Below are 14,695 nucleotides of genomic sequence, written 5' to 3'. Positions count from 1 at the left end.
CAAGTGGTCTCCATGGACCTAGTGTGGCGAACTATTCTTCTGTAGCATTTAACGTGAGTAAAGTATTCTGTTTAAAGGAGAAAAGTATACATGTTCCTAAGTTTTGTAGTTGTGTTGAGGTTCCTCACTTCGAGGCTGCATGCCGTGCGTGTCAGACGCTGTTTTCGCATAGCGTAACAGTGTCTGGTCGGGCTACCTGGCAGGTAAACTCTCTCGGCCTCTTTGTACTCGTGTAAGTGATGAGAGGGCGCTAGCTTTGTTTTTGTCAGTTTTCTGACTCTGAGAGGAGTTTTATGACTTTAAAAAGAGAACTTTTACGGGTACGTCCTCAGGCAATGGACAGAAGCCTGTCATGTGTCATATTCATCGCTGTAGGGAGATGCTTAAAAACTGTCTTATCTGTCGACATTAAAGGGTGTGTACAGTTCTGGTCGAGGTGAGGATTTAGCTTTTAACGTTTTGCGAGATATTCAGAAACCACTCTGAGATGTCAAGCAGGGTTCGAAATTGGCGATGGTCCGCTGGCCATTGGCCACCCAAAATCACGCCGGACTAGCTAAAAATCATAAAATTCTGAAGTTACTAGTCCGTCTGGCTAGCCAAAATATTGCTTCAGTGTCAAAATTGATTCTAAGTAGTCCGCCTGGCTAGTTAAAAAAAAAGTTAAGTGCGACCCCTGTCAAGGAGCATGCGTAAGGGGTATCAAAAGTTTATTCGATGAAAATCGGTTTTGAAATGGCTGAGATATCCAAAAACAAGGTGAAACAAAGAGATCCTAATAAAGTTGTGGCATGTCGCCTTTTATTATTAGCTCTTTTTTGGATATATCGGCCATTTGAAAACCAATTTTCATCACATAAACGTTGAATCCTTCTTAAAATTACATGCTCTTTCATATTTCGTAAGAGGCTTTTCATTACATATATCTCACTTAGGAATGTTCAAAACATGAATCCCCACCTCAACCAGTACTGTACAATTCCTTTAAGCAATAGAAGGGTGAGGTACAATTTTCTATACCTCGTGCTTCTCGATTTCATCTAGATCAATTTCAGTCTTAGACCCCGTTTACAGTGCGAGGCTCGGCCGCGGCCGAGCCGCGGCCGAGCCGCGGCCGAGCCCAGCCCCGCTTCAGTGTAAACGCGCAAAAGGCCAAATTGGCCTCGCATTTGGCCTCGCTCTGGAGGTGGTCTCGGCCGCGGCCGAGCCGCGGCCGAGCCCTGCCTCTTCTTGGTGTAAACGCAAACTGGGCAAAATGCGCGGCCAATTTTAGTCTGGCTTCCAAACCCTCTGCTTGTATCTTTCGCTATTCAGGATATTAACCCCCTCAACGTTGAAAACTAGTATAGTTTAAGGTGGTTTTGTCCTGCAAAGGATTTTTTTTTCTTCGGCAAAGGCCTTTGCCCGAACGGCGACTTCGTCGCCACGGAATTCATTTGGCAAAGGGTCTGAAAACCAGACAATACCAAATTGCGTTTGTTTACAAGCAGAGCGCCACTACGACAAAATATTGAAAGTTTTGAATCAAAAGCGCGGCCGAGCCCAGCAGTGTAAACGGACAAAATTGCGAGGCTCGGCCGTGCAATTGAGGCCAGACTCGGCCGCGCAATTGAGGCCGGACTCGGCCGCGGCCGAGCCCGGCCCCGCACTGTAAACGGGGTCCAAGCTACATCCTAAATCAGCAAGTTTATAAACTCAAATAGAGACTTTTAGACATAGTAAAATTAACATTTCATGTATGCAATGGCTCACCATCTGTTGAAAATGTCAAATATTTTGATGGAATTTTCATAGAAAAAGGGCTCCATTCAATGTACTAACCTGCCCATGATTCGACCACAATGCCATCCAGAATTCAACCATCTGCTACAGTATGTGCATGTGTAAAAACCTATCCCTCCTACACTGTTAGATACTAGATTTCTGCACTTTTGTGCATGGTCGAACCTTGGTATGTGCACGGGAGATAGAACCCTGGTGCGGGTGCGTACGCTAATAACATGCTAACACACATGCTGCGTGCACATCTGCATTTATACATTTTGGTGATAGTTAATCACCGACGAATTTTTTTCTGTGCTTAAGCATCCCCCTACAGTAACATTCAGGCCTATCACAGCCTTCAGTTTGTACAAGTTGTTTTTGAAAAAAAAATGTTAATAGATTGCTTGTTTGAAGCAATTTGTGGGCAAAATTACATGTATCTCTCATTAAAGTGTTCTAAAAGATCATATTGTATTTATAAGGGGTAAAAAACACTGAAAACAGAAAATAGCCTGACATGCATAAATTTGGACATCCCTGAAATGGCCCCTTTTACTGTGAACATACCCAAATGTCAATGGCACATGAAGTGGCATTCCTCCTGTTGTTTAGGCTCGTACTGTTTAATTGGTATAGAGACTGTTATATTTGTTTATGATAAAATTTTGTATTACTGGCAAAAAAAAAAAATGCTAATGTGTGTGCATTGAAATATCAACTATGCTTGATTAGGCGTGCTTGAACTCTACACATTTTGAAGCAGACAAGACAACAGCTTGAAAAGCCACCACGTATTGTGCCTGCATGCATGAATGCTAGCAAAGGTCACGGGTGATAGAGAGATGGGAAGTGTTAAGTGGTTCATTGTCATCCATCCCACATTCATAACACTGTAGGTTACAGGCCCATATTTCTTCCGTACCTCATTGCCACGTTGCAGGGCACCCTGGGTACACGTAATGTAATTGTTTCAAGGATCACTAGTCATGAACAAAACAAGATATATGGCTTCTTTGGATTTTTTTTTCCTTTTTTTTTTTGTCGTTTCTAACCATTCTTTCCATGTCGGTGATATTGTCGGCTGTGACATTGGCAGTGTCATTCATGCCTTTATTCACATTCTAGTTCAAGTATTCAGTAGGTTCAGCAAATGTTAAAAATGTTGACTGGAACAAAACATGCTCTCAACTTTATGTAGACTTACCCAGTCTCAAAGTGATTGTACAACGTACGTCAGGGAACTTACAGGGAACAAAAAAAAAAAAAAAAGATTGTCATTGTCTGTACTATAAAAGTTGTATTTGAAAAGAATGAGTACTCGTAGCTTATTTGCTTAGTGTGGTAAAACACGTGGGTTCGATATCATACTGAGGTACTGTATGTTTGTATTCCATGATCAAATCTACCCCAATCATGGAGAGCATGACATTTGTTGTGTGTTAAAGGTACTAGCCCACATTTGCAAACCCACGAAAATCAAAACTGCATAAAACAGGTCCAATATGACTTCAAGTACAAGTTATAACAGTAACGTACCTCACCTGTTGCTCTTTATCTATACCATTCGATAAAAGAGAGAAAATCATCGTTTTAAAATCAATTTTCAAACCGGGTCAACCCGACCCAAAATCAAATTACGAGCGCAGGCTAGCTACGCACATTAACTTACACATGTATCGCATGCATGTAGTACCTGCGTGGACCGGAGCTAGCGAGCGTTTTTGTACGCATGCATACGGTGCATTTTCATTTATTTTTATGAAAGTAATGGACTAATTGGAATGAAATTTTGCACAGGTGTTACTGCAATCATACCCAAACTCCATGCTAACTATGAGACCAATTGCTGTAGGTTTACAAATGTGGGCTAATACCTTTAAGACAGCAATGATAAACAAAACGTTAATTTCCCTAGTCATATAAACATATGATATACACTGTAGTACAGAACACTGCATAAATACAGTGATCAATACAAATGTACTGTGAATGTGTAGGCCTACACAGTATGTAGTGTTCAAACAATATGAGAGTCGGGTGATATTACCTGACATTTTCAGTAGTACAGCAACATCGTATACAGTGTATGGTGTGTATTTCAGCTCCATGTACAGTAGGGCTGCTGACTCATTTTATTCTTTACGTCATTAGATTTCATTATGTCTTATTGTTTGAAACCCCCTCTCGCTAGTAGACTGGGCATTCTGTACTTGTATAGAGATTGCAGTGTACATCAAACTTTTACAGTTTTGTTTGCCTGGCTTGACAACTCTATTAAAGGCATAATTTACCATTTGCAGAAGAAACAAAAACCCAGCATTAGTGCTTTAAAATAGTTCTACAATGTGAGTTAGAGATAGAAACAACCACTGTAAAAATTTGAATCCGTATATTATAACCGATGTTAAGTATTGTTTAATACACAAAATGTGAACAATATTCATAATAAAAATGTTTCCAGACTAAACCGTCTACAGTTACGGTTTAATGAGAAAAATACTGATATCTCCTTATATTTTAGACTTTATTGCAAACATTTTATATGGTAGGATGTTTTGTGATACAACTGACCTACACATATGCATCAAATGTGATATCTTGAACATTCTTTAAATCACTGCTCCCAAAGGTAAATAGGACCTTTAAGCTTTAAACACAAGTGAAGTCTCCCAGGTACAATGAGGTACCCTCCCACGCTGCATTGTTTCCCAGAAGTACATGTACTTATGATTATACATTGTTCATGCTTTGTTTGAAGCTGTTGCCCACACAATTAAAAAAAAAAAGAAAAGAAAAAAAAATGCCTGCTCTGGTGGTTAACGACAAACCACATTAAAGTACCCAAACAATATCACGAAAACAGACAGAGAGACACACACACAGAATGTAAAGAAAAGGTTTGTTTCTGTCAATTTGTGTGGGAATACCCTCAAAGACCATCATAGGGTTCTTTGTCCAATTTGCCTGAGGCAAACGGATCAAACACCCATGCCATTGAAAATCTAGACTGTGTAGGATGATCAACCTTCATTTGCCCATTGGGCCAATGTGAAAATTATTGTCTGTATTGCCCTGTTTTATATTTGTAGATCAAGTAAGACCCAGAAACTGTATCCAGAATCAGAGATGGATGCCTAGTCAACTACAAATACACTCATCTCCCATAGACAATCGCCTGGTATAATCGGGACTCGTCCTCAACAGGTTAAACTACACACAGGCTTGTCAAAGCCAGAAATGTTCAAAAATTAGCAGCTTACCTGTACTTCTACAGATTGAAGTAACATGGATTCTGCACTAATACAGTATCTGCGTCACAAAGCACATCTCTGTGCACCACATTTCTTTCTCTCTCTCTCTTTTTTTTTATAAAGTTGGAAATCATTGGCGTTACAGGTGCATTATACTATGACTAACAATGTTTCACATTGCACAGTGCATAATATTTTCATCTATCCCACATACAATGCGTTTCTCTTATAGGGTTAGGGGGATACTGTATCTGTGACATTAAAAATGCAAGCAGCATTATCCGAGTAAATTGTACAGTAAGTACATGTACTGTATGTGTACGTGAACTGCTTTAGGCACAGCTACTGTATGCCAAACTTGAGGTTGAATAATGGGCAAATGAACACTTGAATCCTAAATATCTATGAATAATGGAGTGATACATTTATGTGGTGTGTGTGATGAGTCATGCATTGCATGGCAATCTGCACTTTGCACTCTTTTGCTAAAACCCTTTGCTGTTCCCCCAAAATTATATTTACCTGCCCAGAAGGCATGAGCATTACAGGCCTCAAAATTATTCTTTGGCTGTAAAAGATTGTCAAACTCTAGTGATTGATCTGGGTGGTGATGGTCAAATGGATGAAAAACACTGATGTGCACAAAAGCTTTGAAGATAATACTGCACCTACAAGTGCATGTATTAGAACAACCTGCTTGAGTTGAAGTGACATGCAACTGTACATGTATTAAATGCATGTACCGTACAGCTTGTATCGCTTCTTCAATGTCAGCGAATCAAATACGCAGAAAGTATGAAAGAGGATGTCTCTCCCGCATTTCATGATTTATTCACAAGGTACTGATGAGATGCATTCAGTCATCAAACTGATGGGATGTGGATAAATAGTGAAATGGTACTGTAGATGCAAAGATGAGATTCCCATGGATATTGTTTGGCATCAAGTTTAATAGTACAAGTTTTGTATTGACACAAATGGCTCTAGAAGGGATGAAATCCATTCATGGATGCTAAAGTGTGACCATACAAGTGTATACACAGTATATGCCACGTGTCTTCCCATTTGTCCACTATACACATGTACATGTACGTTAGGCTGTTTTCATCACTGTTTTTTTTTTTTGTGTTGTTGTTCTTGTTTTAATGAAAAAAAAAGAAGGTCTCTCTGCTGCTTTGGACAACGTGATGCCAGTTGGTACCGCCACATGCATTGTCCATTTTGTTGGCTGGGCGATGGGTTGATACGTTTTCCAGACTCTCCCCCCTCCCCCCCCCCCCTCTTATGTATTCACCGACAATTGTGCGTCTGGAAGATCAGGCGCCCTACACCGTCAGGCCCCACTCATTTGGCACTACATGTTGAGCAAGTGGATGGCAGCCCTTGTAGGCATGCATTCAGGGATGAATCTCTTCGGGCATGATTGTGGTTCCGAGGGATGGAGATCTCATCAATTTCTCCCAGGGGTCATGTGTCAATGTTGGAAAGAGGTCAACAGTCATGGCTGAATTCCCCCAGTCAATGAATCTGCAAGCAAGGTTGTCTCTCTCGCCCAGATAATGTACAGGTCTGCACATCTGTAGTCCCTCCCCCCCCCCCCCCCCAAACCTGTGTGACCATAATGTGATTGATGATGATGCTTTTGCACAATTGAAAATTTGACTCTGAAATGGAAATTGATAGCGGATAGAAGAACACCAAATTCGTAGGCATAGCAGTGCTAATCCTATTGAAAGCAGTGATTTGATGTACATCCCATATCATCCTGTCATAATATTGTGCCATGCACTAAAATACTGGATATTTGATTTTGCACTGATGGGGCACACAAGGTGCAGTGTGTAGTCAGGGAGGTGGGTCCTGCTATACTCACCTATAGTTCATGAAGAGCATAGTGGTGACCTACAGAGCGGCTTTATGAAGTTCACAAAACTTTGGATTGCTGTTCAGAAGTGAGAAAAGGATATTAGTAGAGTAGTCCTGTTTGTTATCTTCAAATTTAAATCTTCAGTGCTACACTTGTAGTTCCTTATTAAAGACTTTTGATAAAAACCAAAATGACAACACCAGAGGAGAAAAGCACACAGACCAGTGTTAGAAAATTTGCATACATAATAGTTCAGGTACAATATACTGGAGTCTCATATTGTCAATTATCATCCATAATTTGGTGTACACAAGAATATATATATATATATATTTGTACTTGGAGAAGGGGGGAATAAAATAGAATGCAAGTCCATGGAGAAAATTTTATAGGAGAGGGAGAAAATTTTATAGGAGAGGGAGAAAATTTTATAGGAGGGGGAGAGAGAGTCTGCAGCAAACCATACTTGCAGAAACATTCTGCCGATCATGGAAAATCATTTTCAAGGGGAAGGGGTAGGACTTGGGTAATTACAACAGCCGAGACAGTAGAGCTGTCATTCCATCCTAGGGACTTCCCCAAAAATTAGTGACTTCCTGTACTGGATTTTGAGGCGGTGGATATCTTAATGCTGGGTGTCATGTGCCCACTTGATGGGTCTGCTAGTCAGCTGCCGGCGGGTTGTTCAACCCATCTCCACTCATTCAAGAGAGCTAAAAATAGCAGACAGTGGCCACGTGTATGCTGGGAATAGCAAAGAGTTTAATACAGGAGTGTCATGAATTATAGAAATGTGACTTGTCATGTGTGCCATGGGAAGGCAAAGTAATCCTTCACCTACAGCACCTTGTACAGAACTGTATACATGTACATGTACTGTACATTTGTACATGTAGACAATTCAAACAAAGCCTGCTACAGATTGAAGAAGTTGTGATTATATCAGTTGCTGACCATGTAAAGACATAGTATTAAACGTGTACAACATACATTGTACAGGTGTAGGGATAGAGGGAGTTTTTGAAGTTTCATAGGAAAGAAAAAGTTAGAAATTGCATGTAGAGTATATTACACTTTCAAATCTTGGAGTGATGAAAAATAGTTGATAAATGTTTTTCAATAGGTAAAAAAAAAATGCATGCTTTGCCTGTATACCCTGTATACATGTAGGAATGTGTGGATTCATGACATGTTTGATAAATGTAACACTGTAATTTGCTTAAGGATTCGAGGGGGAAATACAGTAAGAATGCGATGTGATACCAGCACCCAGAGGAATGGTTACACTACAGTGTATTGACAACCATTCCACCCAAAGGATACAGAATGCATTACACTAATGTAGGCCTACATGTATTTCAGTATTATTTCAGATTAAAGAGGAAAGTAGGGATACATTGTATACATGGATAATATGAACCAGATATTAAAAGAAACACATGGAGGCACCCCCCCCCCCCCCTCCATTCACATACAGACACACATCCTGGTTTTAATCCACTCCACTCTTGAAAGGGTTCAAAGTTACAGTATGAATAGTCTCCTAATGAATGTACCTAGGTACTTGTATTTGTAAGCACTAAGACCCTGTTTACAGTGCGGCTGAGACCACCTCCAGAGCGAGGCCAAATGCGAGGCCAATTTTGGCCTCGCATTTGGCCTTTTGCGCGTTTACACTGAAGCGGGGCTGGGCACAGCCGCGGCTCGGCCACGGCCGAGCCTCGCACTGTAAACGGGGTCTTACATGTACAGTGTAACACAAATTATATGCAATACACATAAAGGCATCTGCAGTCAGGTGCGATACAAGTTGTTATGTACAAATGTACATGTGTCTTTCCAAGTGGAACAGCTGTGGCCAGGTCAGGGTGCTGCACGATTAATTCTTTGTAACATTGTGTTTATTTCTGTTATTCTGAGACCACAATGCACAATCATTTTTTGGAGAACATTCAGTCTTTTCAAAGCCATACCTAACTTTCTATAGAAATGTTTGTGCACATGACGCTTCCAATTTACTGTGCCATATTGCAATTTATTGATCGGCATTGTGTGCGGTTGTGTGTTTGAGCAAAATACATGAAGTTGGCAAGCCGTCGAGTGAGTAACAAAGGTGTGTGAATGTAGTACACAAAGACTCAAGCATCGCAGTATGACCTCATCAGCATAGATGGCAATTCAAATGTGAGTTAAAACAGTTCAATGGGATGCAATGTACATATGTATGTGTAGTAGTGAAACTAAAAAGTGAGGACCTAAAGCTGCCAGCTTCCTTTATCAAATATACGCTATGGAGTACATGTATGTTGTGCTAGATATGATCACTGTGCAATATTCGTGCGTCATTACAATGGATGTTAAATTGCATTTGTTGCACTTCATACGTATGCTTTCAAAAGACACACACTCACACACACAAAAGGGGTGTTTGTTTTTAGTAGAGAGGTGCTATGATAACAAAATGGCTTTCTTAAAATAACTTGTGTAGTTTCTCAAAATGGCTTTCTTAAAATAACTTGTGTAGTTTCTTTTACAAGCCATGGCAGTAAAGTAAAACATTGTCCACAAATTTACCACTTCATTGTACATAACCATGTGTTCTGTTGTATTAAACCTCCAGTCTAAGCAATGTCAACAGTGTTAAAGGACAAGTTCACCTTTGTAGACATGTGGGTTGAGTGAATGCAGCTATATTAGTAGTATACATCAGTGAGAGTTTGAGGAAAATCGGACAATCCGTTCAAAAGTTATGAATTTTTGAAGTTTCTGCTCAGTCACGGCTGGATGAGAAGACTACTTTTGCTTGTGACGTCACATGTGTACAACGATATAAAGAAAGAATAAAGATAATTTAACATATTTTCACTTTTTTCGCATAACAAAAGAACACTTGACTTCTCTCTTTCACAAGGCAGGGGGATTAATATTACCCATAACATACATCAGTGACAAGTCAAAGAAATGTCTACTTTATTCAAAAAGTAAAGTTTTGTGAAATTCTCTTTTTATTTTCCTTATATCGTTGTACGCATGTGACATCAGCTGCAGTAGTAGTCTTCTCATCCAGCAGTGATTGAGCAAACACTTCAAAAATTCATAACTTTTCAACGGATTGTCCAATTTTCCTCAAACTGATGTGTTCTACTAATATTGCTGCATGCACTTTATCCACATGTATATATGAAGGTGGCCTTGTCCTTTAATATGTGAAATATAGCATGCTTCTGGCAAAGCAAACTACATACTGCATGATGTTCTTCAACTGTTTTCATCTTCTTCCTTTCTCTAATTTCACTGGAAATACAAGTTGTGTAGTGGCGATGATGAGCCCAAGGAAATAAACATGCATTAGGCCTGACTCTGATGAGTCAACATGTGAAGCAAGTCATCAGTTTATCATTCTTGGGAGTATGAGTGTTGATGTATCTAGTGTATGGGAGAAATGGGGGCTAGTGTTAGTGGGGTGCAGTCTCGTTTAGTCAGTGAAGATTACAATGGATTTGTCACTCGCACATTTAGTTTTGTTCTGGTATGCATAACTGTTACGTGCTTTGAATGAATATACAGATTGTATCGCTGTGGTTTCTACAGAATAGACCGTAGAGTGCAGTGCTGTTTGTTTGCTGCTTCTTAAAGAGTTGAACTCATATAGATTTTAAGTGTATAAACAGATTTGTAATGTGTGATGCAGATTCCCTCCTCCCTCCACCTCTCCCTAAAAATATAACTGATTGGTTTAAAAAAAAAAAAAAGTTCTAGATCTACATGTGATTTGTTTTCACTGTCCTGGAATTTGCCTTGGGAAGACATTAATATGTAGGTCCTTGCTTATTCCAGATGAGACAAAATATACATTGTCATAGTTGTTTCACTCTCCAGTGATTTATGGTAGGTAAAAAATGATCATTTCAGGGAATAATTTTCCAACTCATATTTGATTAGCAATTTCAGCTGATGAACAATATTTCGAATGGTATCCTGTGCACTTCTATGCAATAAAACTGCTACACGAAAGTTAGTTTGTGTAGCAGTAGTGTAAAAAATGCATAGCAAATTGTGATGCGATACCGGGAAAATTATTCCCTGCATTGGGAAAAAGAAAGCAAAGAGAAATTGCAGGTATTACTAAACCCCTTCAATTTGTACATGTGTACCAGAAATGACATCATTGTAAACCCAATATGGAAACAAACTGGACTTTCCCTTCAATTCTGTTTATGAGGTCCTTCTGTGAATCAGCGAGAAAACATTTTAATCAGGAGACCTACTCTGTATATTCACACTCCCTGATTAATTCTTAATGGTGGCAGCTGCTGGCTACTCCACAACAACAGTGTTTGCTCAGTTTGATTCATCATTGCAATTAGCATAATTCCTGGTCATCAACAATGCCATTACTATTACAAGCCAGAAGTTTCATATGGGGGAACTCATTGAGTATAAATGGCTCGGGGTTAGTTGGTTCTTACTGCCCTGTGACTACATTATATGTAGGCAGTTATGTTATTTTTTATGTATACAATGTAGATGCCCAGTGGGAAGGTATAGTAAACATAATATGATACAGTGTAGTCTGTATTAGATGTGATTCACCCCACAGAACACTAAAACCAAACCATTGTCATTCAAACTCCCGGGACCCATGATACCAGTATGTTGTTGAAGAAAGAAATCCCTGAAAACCTTGAGGCATTTGTGTCAGTACTTAGAAGATGGTCAGGAAAATGAATACAGCTGTAGATCTAAAAATACGTCTCCTATATAAAAACACATGTATGTGGTATATCATGTAGGAACGGAGTGGACGGCATAGAAAACAGTATCGCTATTAATAGAACCTTGAAGTAGACATGCCGCAATGTGTATTACTGTATAATAAGGAATGGGCAGTCATTAGATGTATGTACAATATGTTGTTTTTACACACAGATACTGATGCAATTCAGAAGCAATATGCTTGTTTTTCTCTTTTGAAAAGAGTGTTTTTCTGCTAGAAGTGTTAAGTACATGTGTGTACGTGTAGACTTAAAATGCAATATGAGTTGTGATCCTCAAAACTCATTAGAAACTGAACAGGGTTAAAGTCGACATTGATACATATTACATTCATGAGCATTCTGTGTATGAAGAGACAAATGTGTGAATGCGACAAAAATTTTTATGGGTTGAGAATCTTGCCCCTTCGGTGTTTCATCTTTTTTGCTTTTGTCGATCCTGATAAGAAAGCTCTGTATGTTCAAATGCGACAGGACTGTTTACACTATGTACTTTAATAGCTGCTAGCCTAAGATAAGTTGGCAGATTAGTTTTGATATTACCTTAGTGGTAGCCTCAGAAATTTTCTAATTCTGACAAGGATAGCCTTTGCCTACCCTATTGTGTGATTTCTGTTGTCACTAGCACCATTGGTTCATCCCCAAGTGAACTTGCCAGCCAAAAACACATTTGTAGATTCTCACTTTCCAGTATGTCAGATTCATCGCCTGTAAAAGGTGCAATGTATTCTTGGTCAGTAAACCAGACCAGTGTGTTGTCTCAACATCACTGGCCGGAAGTAATCTGGCACTTCTACAAAGTCATGTGGAGCCTTGTTATCAACAGCTGCCATCTAAAACGTTTAATATGATATCCTAATGAGTGTGGAAGAGAATGATTTATTCTGAGTATCATAAACCAAGAATAACAATGTAAACACACTTTGAAAGTATTCAAACCTGATTTCTCTGAAAGAAAATAAAGAGCAAGCAAAATTCTGGCTGCCAAGCACTAAATTATTTTGGCTTCGCGCCGATCTTTGTGTTATCACAGCACTTCACTGTGGTGTAGTGTTCTATCATTGATAATCCTGTACCAATATTTCTCCTATTCCCCCCTCTCTCCCTGCAGACTGTGGAACATGGCTTCCCCAGCAAGCCCACTGCCCTGGCCAACGATCCCAAACTGAATCTGTTTGCCATCGGAACGTCTAATGGAGTCATCAGAATGTATCCTTTGAACTTTGACACCTGAGGAGTGAATTCAGCGACTTGCGCGGAGAATGAGCGAGAAAGAGAGGGAGAGAAGTGTACATATATGTCTGTATGAAACATAGTGGAGCAATTATATGATCCCCACTTGCAGTCTCAGTGCACACATGTTCTCGAGTGAAATTTTTTTGCTGTCTGAGGCTTACAGTGATATGAGAACATGAAGTGTTCCCGTGTAAGCTCTAACCCAGATAATTTGCGAGCCGCGCAGATACCCCTCCGTGGGCACGTATGTCTCGTAAATGAGCGTACCAAAGTCGGGTGTTTGCATTTCTCTTCAGGCGTGTGCTTCCTTCATCAGTAATTGTATGTGTATCTCTTTCCCCATAAACCTGGATGACAAGTAAGACAGGTTTCAGAATATCTAGGTAATCTAGAGTGCGCACATAACCTTCTGGCTGTATTTGTTGGACAGCTGTCAAAAACCAGAAGACTCTCTGTCAGTCAATGAAAACATGTACATTAGTGTACAGCACATCATAAATGAGTAAGCAGGCAATCATTGATTTGCTGAGGAAAATTGGGTGAAAAATTGTACATAGTAAGAAAGTAGTGGATATTTTGAAGGTATTTGCATGCCCTTTTGATATCACAATAGATCTATGTATACCTTTATCATTTGTTGAGTTAAATGTCCAAAATGAATTGAAATTCAATTCTGATTCTTTAATTTTTATAGGTGAATGTAGGGAAGCATCTTGGGCATTGGTAGATGGTTTTTGATAGCTAAAAAATTACCGGTATTTGACAGCTAAAGAATTACCTGTATGGTGTTTGTTGTCATAATTTGTGCGATGTCGTTACAACGCAAATCAGTGTGAGGCCCTGCTCAGACAATGCAGTTGAATGCTCTGCTGCTCTAATCACCTGCTATGTACACTGTATGTTGTGTTGAAATGTGTGTTATTCCTGTGAATGCACATGGTACGTTAAGTGACAATGTGTACTGGTATCACCATGCTGCAGGCATTGTGTAATACACAGTACATGGCACTCCTCAAAATATGGCATGCCTTCATCCAACGAATACCGTATAGTGTAATGTGCAAAGCCGTGCACAGCCTGGGTTAATTTCATTGGGTCGAACCGTGTCAAACGTGAGTGAGAATGCACCTGGACATTCATTTCCTGCAGCGCTCAGTTCGTCCCAGCTTCCCACATCCGATTGCCTTCGAATGTCTAAAAAGTCAATCATTTTATTTGTCTGAGGATTCCTGCAAGTAATTATATTAACAACTGTCCAGGTTTCTATCTGTCTCTTCCCCCCCCCCCCAGAAATATATTTCCAGTGTCTAATATTCATACCACATATGAAAGCAAACATCAAATCTGTCAACATCGCACTGTCATGTGACTTGAGGTATGACATTTAATTCAGTTGCCATGAAAGTATTTTGACATGCAGGAGAAAAACAAAACAAAAACAAGGCATGGATTTGGAACATTAGTGATTAGAAAGAAAGTGGGAATCAAAAGTGAGAGATTGAGAAGAAGCGAGGAGAGAGAGAGGGAGAGAGAGGATGGGAGAGACGAGAAGAAAAATGAATTTCAGACATTTTTTCATACGCATTGTCGTTTCATTGTGCCATTGTCTATGGGAATTTCATATCTTCATATCTCATGTTTTCATTTGAGTTTTGTGTATGAAGTGTAACTTTCCATCAGCAATTGAAAAAATGAAAGTATACTGCAGACAAGGATAAAACAAGTTTGTGGTCAGCTCTTCTTGGTCTCATGATACTGGAAAATAAAACCCTAGTATTTTTTTATTTTTTTTTAACCTCAGA

The 14,695-nt window shown here is 39.5% G+C and overlaps 1 protein-coding gene across 1 annotated transcript in view; it reads left to right on the top strand.

Annotated features, from left to right (window-relative positions):
- The window catches only part of LOC140232172 (LLGL scribble cell polarity complex component 2-like), a 110,339-nt gene that overhangs the window by 1,486 nt on the left and 94,158 nt on the right, over window positions 1-14,695 (top strand). The window contains exon 2 of the mRNA XM_072312313.1: window positions 12,769-12,866. Within this exon, the coding sequence (XP_072168414.1) occupies window positions 12,769-12,866 (98 nt within the window). The remainder of the gene's footprint in view (window positions 1-12,768; window positions 12,867-14,695) is intronic.

The sequence above is a fragment of the Diadema setosum genome, chromosome 8 (assembly GCF_964275005.1).
Source record: "Diadema setosum chromosome 8, eeDiaSeto1, whole genome shotgun sequence".
Classification (NCBI taxonomy): domain Eukaryota; kingdom Metazoa; phylum Echinodermata; class Echinoidea; order Diadematoida; family Diadematidae; genus Diadema; species Diadema setosum.
The sequence above is the reverse complement of the archived record's forward strand: the minus strand, read 5'-3'. Positions and strand labels throughout refer to the sequence as shown.